General features: G+C 49.8%; 1 protein-coding gene across 1 annotated transcript; it reads right to left on the bottom strand.

The window, feature by feature from the left end:
• Positions 1–485: 485 nt before the first annotated feature.
• On the bottom strand, positions 486–4,942 carry PDX1 (pancreatic and duodenal homeobox 1). Its single transcript, XM_003797618.2, has 2 exons — positions 4,440–4,942; positions 486–994 (listed from the first exon to the last, which is right to left on the bottom strand). The coding sequence occupies exons 1-2, from the start codon at positions 4,843–4,845 to the stop codon at positions 552–554; spliced, it is 849 nt and encodes a 282-aa protein (XP_003797666.1). The 5' UTR covers positions 4,846–4,942; the 3' UTR covers positions 486–551.
• Between the last annotated feature and the right edge of the window lie 7,380 nt (positions 4,943–12,322).

A 12,322-nucleotide genomic window follows, 5' to 3' on the forward strand; every position in this document is an offset into this window, starting at 1 on the left:
GGAGAGGAGGAAGAGAAGAGACGCTCGTTCAATTCCATTGGCATCAAGTTCACTGACTAGTTGAAACCTCAAACGTTTCTTTTTAATTATTTCTAAGCATAAAGTGATCGCCCGAGTTAAGAATGGCTCTGTTTATGGGCAAACTAAGGCGCTCGGTCCAGCCGGCTCGCCCTGTGTTGAGGCATATTTCCATTTGTACAATTTCCTTTTTTTTTGAATAGTTGGTTACTCTAAACAGGTCCCAAGGCGAAATGCTGCGGGCAGGGAGGACGTACACAACAACTGCAGACGCCACCAATCAAATAATATCACCGAAAGAGGTCCCTAATATTACAGAAACCAAAGTCTCTTCTTCCGGAAGGTCTGCCAGCGTTTCCCTCCCGGGGCACGTACGCCTGGGAGAGCGGGTTTCCCCGTCTCGTCTAGGTTGGGCCCCACGCTTCTGGCTCCATCCAACTGCCAGGGCCAGTTGTCCACACCCAGGATCTTAGGCCCGCTCCCGCTCCTTGGCGAGTGGGCCAAGCCGCCCATCAGGGAGCAGCCCCAGCCTCTCACCGTGGTTCCTGGGGCCGCATAGGCGCCACGCTGGAGGGCTGTGGCGACGTGCTAAGGCCGGGTGGTAGGCGGCCCTCTCGGGCAGAAACTGGCGCAGCTGGCGGCACAGCACCCCCGGGGGGTGGCGGCGGGGGCAGCGCCAGCATCTCTTCACCCGAGGTCACCGCGCAGTCCTGCTCTGGCTCTGCGCCCCCACCACCCCCGGCTGCTGTTCCGCCGCGCTTCTTGTCCTCCTCTTTCTTCCATTTCATGCGGCGGTTTTGGAACCAGATCTTGATGTGTCTCTCGGTCAAGTTCAGCATTACCGCCAGCTCCACACGACGCGGACGCGAGATGTACTTGTTGAACAGGAATTCTTTCTCCAGCTCCAGCAGCTGCGCTCGCGTGTAGGCGGTTCGCGTCCGCTTGTTCTCCTCCTGCTCTGCGGTGTAGGCGCCGCCTGCGGGCAACACAGTGTGTGAGTGTGGCCCCCGACCCCTGCCAGCCCCAACTTGAGCATTCCAATCTTCAGCTGGGGCTCAAGTAGCCCTTGCTTTCCCAGCTGCTCCAACCAAAGCCACCAGGCCCCCCAGTCTCCAACTTCAGCACCCTACTGTGATCCCACACAGCTCTTCCCCTCGTATAGAGAAGGAAGTCCTTTCTTGGAGCCAAAGGCAAACCAGCTCTCTGTGAGCCGGCGCTGGGCTCTATCAGCGAGTAGTTGTTGAATGAGTTCTTTTAACCGGTGTGTGTTTCCATGATGATCTAAGTGCGTATGATAGATATTGAAATCGATTCTATTCTGCAAAGGCAATAAACTGTCTTTAACAAAGAACTTACCTTTAAAAACCTTTCTAACCATGACCCGCAGTAAAAATACATTTCAGATCATTGTCTAGTTCACAGATGGATATAACTAACAAATTTTATAAGACTTAAGCCACCTCTACCGCCTTCCATGCTATCTAGTTTTTTCCACGTTACTATTTCGTTAAAAGAAAACGAAGCAAACTGATTTTATGAATCACTAATGCAACCCTGTGTTTGAAAATCCCTGTGCTAATAAAGGTTATGACACATTTTGTTACATCTGATCACATATTATCTCTCTCTAGAGTTATATTGTTACCAGCCCCAACTGGAGAGCCAGCGAATTCTGTTTGTCGGTTTCATTTCAGCAGGGCTCCTGCCTGAGAGAAGAAGGAATAGTGTTTGGTGGAAGGCTGCCTGTGGCGGGGCTAGGACACTGGCAACTCCACATTCCCAGGTCCACGTCCCAAATGACCGCAGAGGGGGAGAGGGGTAGCACCTGGCTGAGAGGGCAGTGAGGAGGGGGCGGTGGTGCACAAGCTTTCAGAGTCTCTAGGCTCTGAGGTCCAAGCCCAGGCAGCCAGGAAGCAATAAGGCCCGGTACAGCACTGTTGGTGTTTGCCACTGTGTTTGTTCCTCTAAGACCTCCTGATCTTTTCCTTTCTGTGAGAAATGCTGATTGTACGGGGACTGTGGACACTAGAGCCCGAAGTTACACCAAAACTCTGGATAGAGGCTTAAGTCCGTTTGTCCTATGGAAGGGAGAGGGACATTTCTCCTGTGACTCTTGGAGAAGCCACAGGAAATTGAAAGGCAAGTGTGTATGTCTTTGGGGAAGGGGTTAGTTTCTCAATGGGACTCTCCTGGATATCCCTCCAAGTAGAGAGGAGGGTCCAGAAGCCTGGGGGGAAGGCCAGACCCTGCTCCCAGCAGACACTTAACCAGGCCACTGGGTCTTCCTTAGACTGACCAAGAAGCTGGGTGGGGGCTTAATGGAACATTTAAAAAGGCCCTCCAAGGTTCTTAAATTCAACTCAAACCTTTTTTCGGGGGGGGGGTCCCTCTGTCAGCTGCTGGCCTCCACCTGGGGGTTAGGGGAGGCTGTGCCCAGAGGAAGGTGGCTCCGGGTGGAGTTTAGGACAGAGGCTGCTGTAGGCGTTATGCCAAGAGGTCAAGGACCGGGGCCTGGGCCCTCCCTGGAGGCTTAGAGTGAAGGGAGAACTGGCTAGAGCAGCTGATTCAGTTCATTTAGATCAAGATTTTCAGAATCTCTGTTGTCCTTAGTATTCATATTCATACTGCAAATGTGGACCCTTTGGTCACTTCACTTTTCCTAGGGACATGCCAGGAGGTGGGTCTGCCGCTTCTTGAAGTTCGGCTCCTTCGAAAGTTTTCCCAGAGGATTTGTGGGGTATGTAACAAGCACCTGGCAGGTCCCGCTTGCTGAGGTCTCAGGCCTTCCCAGCCATGACTCCCAGCTCCAGGGTCCATCCCCAGGCAAGGCTGCCTATTTATTTGCCTTTGGGTTTTCCTTCCTGGCTTCTTGGGTCCTCTTGAGCCCAAGCTCCTCTAGAAAGGAATAACACCTTTTGGGGTTAGACAGAGGAGTCACCCTCTAGCAACCCTCTCTCAGGGACTCTCCCTCTTTCCTCAGGAAGCCCCACTTCTGGATGGCAGGAGTTGCGAGGGCCCAAGGTGCCAGAAACGTGCCATCCTCTTTCTTCCCAAGAATCCAGCATTTCCCGATTTTGAGGCCTTTGGCCCTGGCTCTAAGGGAGAGATGAGTACGCCAAGGAGCCGAGGCAGTATCTGGAGACAGCCTCCTCCGTGTTTCGAGGGAGGTAGGACGACTGCAGGAGTTTGGGCCGAGTCCTGCTTCAGGACATTAGCGAGGGAACTACGGAGAAGCAAGCCCTGGGGACCCTGGGCGAGCCTGGCGCCCCCCACCCCCAACTGCCCCGCTTGACTACTCCCAGGGTCAGTGTCAGGCCAGACTCAGCAGACAATGCGCTGAGGATCCTGGCGGCGGGTGGAGGGCGGAGGCGGTGGGCCCCAGCTCGAGCTTCTGTCCCCCTACTCTGGACTGTCGTTGATAGGAGAAAAAAGGGCACTATTTGCAATGCAGGTGGGACCAGAAGTGGCTGTCGCACAGAAGAGATAACATTGTGTAGGGCTGCGGCATACACCACGCTGGAACTCGCCAGCAGCTACGCGCGGAACGGACTTGGGGGCTGTTCAGCGTCCCCAGCTCCCGGAAAGACTTTCTTTTTGGTGCCGGCGCCTGGAGCACGGGAGCCCCGGGCTCCCGCCTTCCAGCTGTGGGGGAGGGCATATGTCCTTTTCCAGACTTAAGTTCCTGGGCAGCACTTCTAGAGATCCCTTCGAATGCTTTTGGTTGGTCAAAATTGAATTGCCATCTCAGACACTTCCCCTGCTCTGGGCTTAGAAGATGAGTCCCCTCGCCGAAGATGAGCCTTGAGGTGAGCACCCCTCACCCCCAGCCTTGCCCCAGACCCTTCCTGATTGCTCTCACTCCCGTACCCCCACCAGGGACACGGGATACTGAGGAATTGATGCAGTTTTCCTTTCCTTCCCGGTCTTTCTGCACCTACCTGGTGCCCCAGAAACGGCCCGGCTTTCCTAATAAAGCCTAGGTAGTGAGGAGACCGGAAAGCGACCTCAGGCCTGGGTCAGAAACATCCTGGGTGACGCTAGGCTTCCTCAACACGTGCTACCAGGGAGACCCAGGCTGTGGGATATTCCCCTCCAAGCAGATCCTGAGTGCCAGAAGCCCTGAGCCCGGCTAGGCCTTGACTTTCCAGGGAGGCAATGAAAGTGCCAGGGCTCTTGGGGGAAAATAGGTTCAGTATACAGGGAAGGAAGGAGTTTAGTTTCCAGGAGGAGAGCTGGGTAGGCAATATGCCCCACATTGGACCGAAGGAGGGCTTCTGAGTAGCTTCTTGGTTCCCTGCTGTAGTTTAGTCCGACTCTGGGTTATCCAGGGGTCGGAGGAGGCGAACAGAGTCGGTCTAAGGCAGAGTAGGGGCAGCCAGGCCCACAGCGGAAAGGAGAAAGGGGTGGTGAGCCAGCCTTACCTGACCACTGGCCTTTCCATGCGTGAGTTTTGGTAGACTTCATCCACGGGAAAGGCAGCTGGACGCGACTGTGCTCCTCTGGGGCACTCGGCTCTGTTCCATCCGGGAAGGGTCCGGCGTGCGGGTGGGGGAGCGCGAGCTGAGCGGGGAGGTGATGGTGGAGCTGTGCCACCGCGGGGTCGTCAGCGAGTGGGGGAACCTCGTACGGGGAGATGTCTGGGGGGCTGCCCTGCTCCAGCGCGCCCAGAGCTCCAGGGAACGGGGGCGGTGGCGGCAGCGGGGGCTGGCGGCCCATGTACAGGCATGCAGGGGGGCTGGAGCTGAACTCCAGCGCTGGACCCCTCTGGAAAGCGCACTGGTCCTTGTAAAGCTGAGTGGCCGCGTAGTACTCCTCCTCGGCGTTCATGCTGCAGCCTGGGCTTCGGCACCAGCAGCCAGGAGTCGGGAGCTGGAGCAGGGGACTTGGCCACTGTGATTGCGGCACTCCCACTCTGGGCACCACCCCTGCTCTAGTTGACAGCTCTGCACTGTTCTCAGAGGGAACCCACGGCTGGTGGGGACAGCCGGCAGGCCGCAGCGCCATAGGCTCCGACGTGCCCCACGTGGCTTAGCCTGGGGCCGTTATTGGCCTGGCTGAGTGCCGTAAGAAGAGAGGGCCAGGTATCCGCGAGCACCTGCATTTGTTTCAATTTTCTCTCTCAGCTGAGTTTGCTGCACACCCCTGTATGCGCAGCTGGCAGTGCTCTCCAAAGCCAGCGTTCACGGAGATAGTGGAGCTTCTCTTCACTTATGGGAACATTCTCAGCGTGCCTTAAACGTTTCTATTTTCTTTGTGTCTTGATAATGTACATATTAGTTCATTAACATAGTTTATAAATAAGACATGGTGAGGAATGAGAAAAAAACAGTCTACAGATCCAGTCCTATGGGTCGAAAACAGTTGGTTCTATTTTATTTAGGAAGTTTGTCCACAACCACCAGCGATGTCAGTGAACAAACACAGAGGACCCATTCGTTGTGGATTTTTACTTGTGATTGTGCTCCAGGTACTTTTGGGATGTGAACTGTAACTTAAGAAGCATTCACAATGGCTTACATTTTTTTTAATTGAAGGGTATTATACATTTTCATTTTGGGAAATTGGGGCCTAATTGGCCAACTCACAACGCAGTTTCCCAATTTGGCAAGTAGGAAAGAAGAGGCCTCTGGCTGGGGCTGGGAGGCCAGGACAGGGGGTTGGCATGTGGTTTTTAGATCCCTGATGACTCCACCAACTCCAGCCATCCCAGCCAGAGTCTGTCAGCAGAGAACTTCCACTCTCTTCTGCTTGCAGTTGAAATAAGGCAGGAGAACAGGGAGGGATAGAGGGGGAATTTAGCAAAAGAAACAAAAAATACTGCATTTTTCATGATAATATCTATGCTGGACTTCAAACCATTCAATAAGGTCTGGGCACTCTGGTGTCCTGACTTAAATAGGGCCACGTTTTCTGCACCCACAGGCACTGACTAGCTACCTGTGGGTGGCGGTGGTGCCCAGTCTTGGGTCTATGTTTGACAGACCTGCTGACCTGCCAGGGCTGGGTGGTCCAACCAGCCTCCCACTGGATCCTCCCAAAATGAAGCTATTTCTCCAGCCACCACAAAACGTTTTTTTTTTTTTTTTTGAGAAAGAGCCTCAAGCTATCCCCCTGGATAGAGTGCCATGGCATCACAGCTCACAGCAACCTCCAACTCCTGGGCTCAAGCGAGTCTCCTGCCTCAGCCTCCCAAGTAGCTGGGACTACAGGCGCCCGCCACAATGCCTGGCCATTTTTTGGTTGCAGCCATCATTGTTTGGCGGGCCCGGGCTGGGGTTCGATCCCGCCACCTTAGGTGTATGTGGCTGGCGCTTTAGCCGCTGGAGCCACAGGTGCTGAGCCCATAAGACGTTTTAGAAAATCTGGACACTTGTGCAGAAAAGCCTGGGGAAAAGAGTTGAGAACCACAAAAAACCAAGAGGAAAATCACTGCCACCTGATTTTCCTAAACTACACCTGCATCTAGACCTTTGGAAGTAGATTTTAATTTGTCTTCTTTTACTGGAAATACTTGGGTTTAAAATGCCTTGGAATAATCTTCATTAAAGAAAAGTGAGTCGGGAATTTGGACTTCTCTGAGGATTCCTTCTCTCGTGGGAAGCTGGTGTCATGTCAGCCTTTGCGTTGCGATGTGCTCTGGTCACCGAGCGGTCCCCGCAAGTGTGGGAACTCGGGCAACACTCTGGTTGTCACAGAAGGGCAGGACGAGGAAAGCACGCCGCAGAGCGAGTTTCGGTGATTTCTTTCGGGAAAAGGGCCACCTGTGGTCTTAGGGGGCCAGGAAGTGAAAGATCTTGAGACTCGCGCATCTAATCTCTGCGCGCAGAGTCAATGAGTCCATTGTTCCGGGCGGCCGCGGAGGACTTGCAGCTATCACCCAGGCCTCGAGTGACCACATCGATCAGGAGGGCAAGGGTGGAGGGGGTTTGCCCCGCCACGGCGGTGTGTTGACCCTCAGAGATAATCTGCCGAGTCGCCCAGGGTTGACTTGGTGACGCGGTTATGAGAGGACCGCGAGCTCCGCTTGTTCTGGACAAAGATCGGCCACTTTCCCCCTCCCCCTCTCATTCCCTGCCCTTCCCCTGAGAACCATCCCCCCAACTCTGACTCAGTCCTCGCCCCACTCTCCCTCCCCTGCTCGCCACTCCCGGAGTGTTTACTTTGCACTTCTCATCTAATTGCACATTTCTGTAAATTGGTCTCCATTTCGATGCTTCATTTGCTCCCATTTAATATTTTTGCTCGGTCCTGCAGAAAGAAAACAGGCTCTCAGCAGAAAACAAAACCACCCACTGCGGTTGCTGGCTAAACCCCGAGTACCCTGGCTGAGCAAAGGCTGTGGGAGGGGGCGGGGTGCTGAAGATCGCATAGGGGCACCTTCTCACCTTGGCAATTGGCATATTCCGCTGCCTGCTGCCTAAAGGAGGACCTAGGGTGCAAACGTCAAACAGCCATTTTATTATTATTGTTATTGCTATTATTATCATCGTGTGAGAAAAGGGTATCAGGAAATTGAATTGGCTAATAACTATATATATATTTAAAAAACGCATCCCGCAGAACCTTCCACTGAGAAAGATCGTGTATTGTATTTCTCTGTGGATACAGCTTCTGGTATCATAAAATCACCAAGTCCATTACAGGTGAAATGCGTTTCCGCTCTGAATCCACCCTGACGCCCGCAGCCCCTCCAGGCCTCCTGGCCTCCTACCGGCAGCGATCCCAAGCCATTAGCCCAGCGCCTTCCCCAGCCATTTAACAGCAGCTCTTATGGATAAATAAACAGAAAAGGCTGTAAACCAATTATAGTGTGGACAGTGAAAAAGTCGTTTATTAGCAGGACGTCCTGATAGTCCTCGCTGATACTGGAGGTCCTCGCCTGCCCTTTTCTCCTGTCCTCTGCCAGAGGACGGCAGTTTGAGCCCTGGGGAACACAGGTTGCCTTGTTCCTGGTAAATTGCTAAGTCTTCGGTGGTGATTTCCACAGGCATGCCAAGAGCTGAATTTGGCTTGATGGTAAAGTTTTTAAGACTTGGCTTCTAATTATACGTGAGAACAAAAAGCCCAGATGAATCTCACTTTAAGTCCAAGGTATAGATCATAAATGTATGTTGAACTTTATTAGAGAATATTCAACTTTACAAGGATTTGCTGTTAAAAATAAAAACTGAGTTGAAAAACTGTATAAAGCAAACATTATGAGGTATGTACCCAGAAGATTCCTTCTATACTGGACTGTGAATTTTTGTGTGTTAGCACGTCCTTCAGTGGGCCCCAATGCAGAGAAGTTTTCATTTCCCTAGGTGGGATCAATTCTTCTCTCCTGCTACTTTCTAAATTCTCAGGATCTGGCACCCAGGTCTGAGAGGAGCCAGGGAAAGCCAGGTGGGGAGTTGTGGGGGTGAGAGGAAAAAGGACCTCAGACTTGGAATCAAAAGTTTTCCATTGTTTCCCAGGACAAAATCATCTAGTGAAAGTAAGTAGAAAGTTGAAATTCTTCTCCAGCTAATTCACACACATCCAACTGTACAAATAAATGCAACTTAAAAATCAAATGTAACTGGATACTTATCTCGTTTGTTTACTACCTCACTCGCTCTCTTCAGGTTGAGAGGAGCAACAAGGGAGGCTCTGCCCACGGTGGCTACACACTGCACTCTCTCTCTCTCTCTCTCTCTTTTTTTTTGAGACAAAAGTCTCACTATGTCGTCCTAGGTAGAGTGCTGTGGCATCACAGCTCACAGCAACTTCAAACTTTTGGGCTTAAGTGATTCTCTTGCCTCAGCCTCCCAAGTAGCTGTGACTACAGGCACCACCACAGCACCCGGCTATTTTTTTGTTGTAGCTGTCGTTGTTTGGCAGGTCTGGGCAGTGGTTAGGCAGCCCCAGTGTATGTGGCTGCCTAACCACTGAGCTGTAGGTGGGGAGCCTATACACTGCTCCTTCCCCGTGTCACTTCCCTGGGGCTGGCAGTCCCAGACACCAGCCCTTTCCTCTTTGGTTTAGTCCTTCTGTGGCTTCCCTGTGAAAGGAAAAGTAGGAAAGGAAGTTGAGACCCCACAGGATCCCAGGTCTGCAGTAGCCCACCCTCTGCCTTTCTGGACGCACCTCTTTGGTCCACTGACCCAGGTATCCACCTCTGGTTGTATCATCCAGATGTGCAGTGTCCAGATATCCCAGCCCTTGTTCTTTCCATCCTTATCTTAGTTCTGGATATCCAGGCCCTTGCTTCCATTGCAATTCCCCTTCTGTGCCTCCCCCGCCACACACCTGTTTCCTGAGACTAATCCTTTGTTCTTCTGGGAACCTCTCCTTACCTCCAGGCTTCTGCTATGACCCAAATAAGGCTTGACCAACACCACCCAGTGCCTTCTGCCCCTTTCTGCCACCCTCCTCAACCAGGCTGTATTCCACATGGTTTATTGGTTTGAAGGGCCAATGTTTTCAGTAATAGTTACTGATCAAATGGCTATAGAGCTTTTTCTGTGCTCCTGCCTGCAAACTCCTCGAGTGGCCAAAACTCAGTTGTAGGAACATGTTCTGGCTTTGGTGTAGTATAGAAAACTCTCAGGAGGAGGGTGGTGCCTGTGGCTCAAAGGAGTAGGATACCGGCCCCATATGCCAGAAGGGTTCAAACACAGCCCTGGCCAAAAAGGGCAAAAAAAAAAAAAAAAAAAGCAAAAACAAAAACAAAAAATTCTTAGGAGTTGCCCCTGTCTACAAAATCTCGCTGTGCCCTGCACAAACTGTGTTCCTTGGCAAGTTAGGGAGGCTTACATAACTTCCCTAAGCCTCCTTAACCTTATTTTTTAAATAGAAATAATAGCACTGTCCTGTGAAACGTACTTATTGCATACACTAATACTGACAGCAATTACAGCAATCACATGGAGCCAGGCACTGTTTCAAGTACTTTCCATATGTTAATCCCCACAAAACTCATGAGCTGGGTACTGTTATCTTCCTTTTGCAATGGAGGAAACTAAGGCACTGCTGTAGTGCTTGCCCAGAGTCACATAGCTAGTAAGTGGCAGAACCCAGACTCAGACCAAGGTGATACGGCTTTAGGATCTATTTTATTGGCTATGACACTATACTATTTTGCTATACAGTAAGCACTAAGAAATTTGTTTTATTTTTGTAAGAATTTAATGAAATAAAATGTCTAATGTTTTTAGCAAGCTGAGGGCAGTCATGTGTGGGCACTCAATAAATGCTTTCTTCCTTTCTCCCTTAGGATCGCTTTTCATGCACCAATGAACTTTTAACCATTGGCCATTATGAATCCAAAAGAATTGCAGATTATTACCAGAAGACTATGTCTGAAGGCATAGGCAGACAAGTAGGCCTGGAAAGGTTTATTCAGAAACACCGAGAGGAAGCACAGCATGGGTATATCACTCAGTGTTTTGGGGGAATGTGTCCCCCAGCAGAATCCCACTTAAAGGAGGTGGAGGAAGGGAGTTGCTGGGGGACACTCAATCAAACCGCCCTCACTGTGCTGTAGAGGGAGAGAAACCGGTGTGGAGGAGGAGCAGGAATTCTCCTTTTCCACAGCCAGGAAAGCCTGAAAGAAAGACTTGAAGGGGTGAACTAATCACAGCTAAAAATGCCTTAGTCGCCATAGTAGGTATGGAGTCCCCCATCTCAGTGTTGTTTTCCAGCTGACAGCCACTCCCATATTCTTCCATTTCTAGGTTGGAAGATGAAGCTATCATCAAACTTAGGAATTAGTAGAGACAGGGTCTTGCTCTTGCTCAGGCTGGTCTTGAACTCCTGACCTCAAAGCAATTCACTTGCCTCAGCCTCAGAGTGCTAGAATGACAGGCATCCGCCACCATGCCTGGTCTTGTACGTACTGTTCAGGAACAAATGAAGCATGGACATTCAAATAAAAGTATACCAGTACACCTTAAGGTTGTTGTGAGGTTTAAATGAGGAATCGCTGGAAAGATGTCTAAGTCAATACAGAAAGTAGAAGCTCAATATATTATCTGAATCTTATAAAATCTGAACGTTTTCATAGGTTTTCTTTTGTCTCTTACACATTCTTTCTTTATGTAATGACAGATTTAGAGAGGATCAGCATGATCTTGCTGTGTTATTGTGCTTACTCAGGCTGAGCTCTTTAGAAACAGTAGGCCTCTCCTTGGGACATTAATGTGGCTACAATGTGGGCTCTGTGGACTTGAGCTGAGCATTTCCAAGGGCAAATAAAGAGCGGTAATAAAACCAAAGCAAATTGATTCACCTCCAGGCAGTACCATTAACTTGTGTCTTAATGCAATACTCTCTCTACACTGAACTTGACCAAATAGCTTCCTCTAAAGGTAAATGAATTTTATATAATTTGTAGCTAAATCCATTTAATTCTGCCCACATGAGCATGTGATAAGGGAATGTTACACTGGTTAACAACAACAGGCTAAAAGGGGCATTCAGGAGGAGACAATATTTGATTTCCAAGTGCTCTGGCTCAACCCTGAGAAATCCAGATTACTAGGAGTGTGCTGGTTTCTTGGTTATTTGCTTTCTGTTCTCTTACCTCCTGAGTAAAGGGCAGTGAGAAAACACTAGGATCCCATCTGTCACAATGAGGCCAGTTACAACAATAACTGCTCTTTTTTTTTTTTTTTTAAATAAAAGTCATTCTTGGTTTGACAAACTCCCTTTGGACTGCAGGGAATCAGGAAGAGTAAAAATAATAGAATCAATAACAACGTTGTTATCTAGTAACTTAAACAACCCTTGCCTGCTGGGATGGCAGAACAGGCTTTCTTATCTCGGAAACAGGGAAACTTTCTGGATAGTAAATTATTTTTCACAAAATGTTTCTGACTGGATGAGGTTCCTAGAGAAAGTGCGTAAGGTAAGAACCTTGCCAAGTTCTAATCACTGAGATGTATTTTTTAAAACATAGGAAAGAATTTGGGTTTTTAAATCTAATACATATGATTTCTTATTATTATTCAATAGGATATCAACTGTTGTATAATTATTCAAATGTTGAAAATTTTATATGGGAGGGTCTCATTGAATATGCGGATCATCTGGTCCACCTTGTCATCTGGGTCAGCCCATGCAGACTGCTGTGTGTCCCTGCGAGCATTCCTCATTCGCAAAGTACTGGGAAACGTTCTTCAGAGTCAGGAAAGGCTGTCTCTGCTGAACAATTAATCTAAAACAGCCAGGAGTGGATCCCGTTTGTTTTGGGTGTTGCATGTTGTTTATTTTCATGTAAATATTGATGATTCAGTTCAAAAGTCTTGCCATATGGCCTGTACTATGTCTCTCATAATACATC

This window comes from Otolemur garnettii, unplaced genomic scaffold (assembly GCF_000181295.1).
Source record: "Otolemur garnettii isolate 467f Iridium unplaced genomic scaffold, OtoGar3 scaffold00120, whole genome shotgun sequence".
Classification (NCBI taxonomy): Eukaryota; Metazoa; Chordata; class Mammalia; order Primates; family Galagidae; genus Otolemur; species Otolemur garnettii.

Excerpts from the sequence above, each read along its gene's own strand:
- PDX1 (XM_003797618.2), bottom strand. The coding sequence starts at position 4,845 with ATGAACGCCGAGGAGGAGTACTACGCGGCCACTCAGCTTTACAAGGAC. Across the intron at positions 995-4,439 it reads ATGGAAAGGCCAGTGGTCAG|GCGGCGCCTACACCGCAGAG; the intron begins GTAAGGCTGGCT and ends TGTTGCCCGCAG.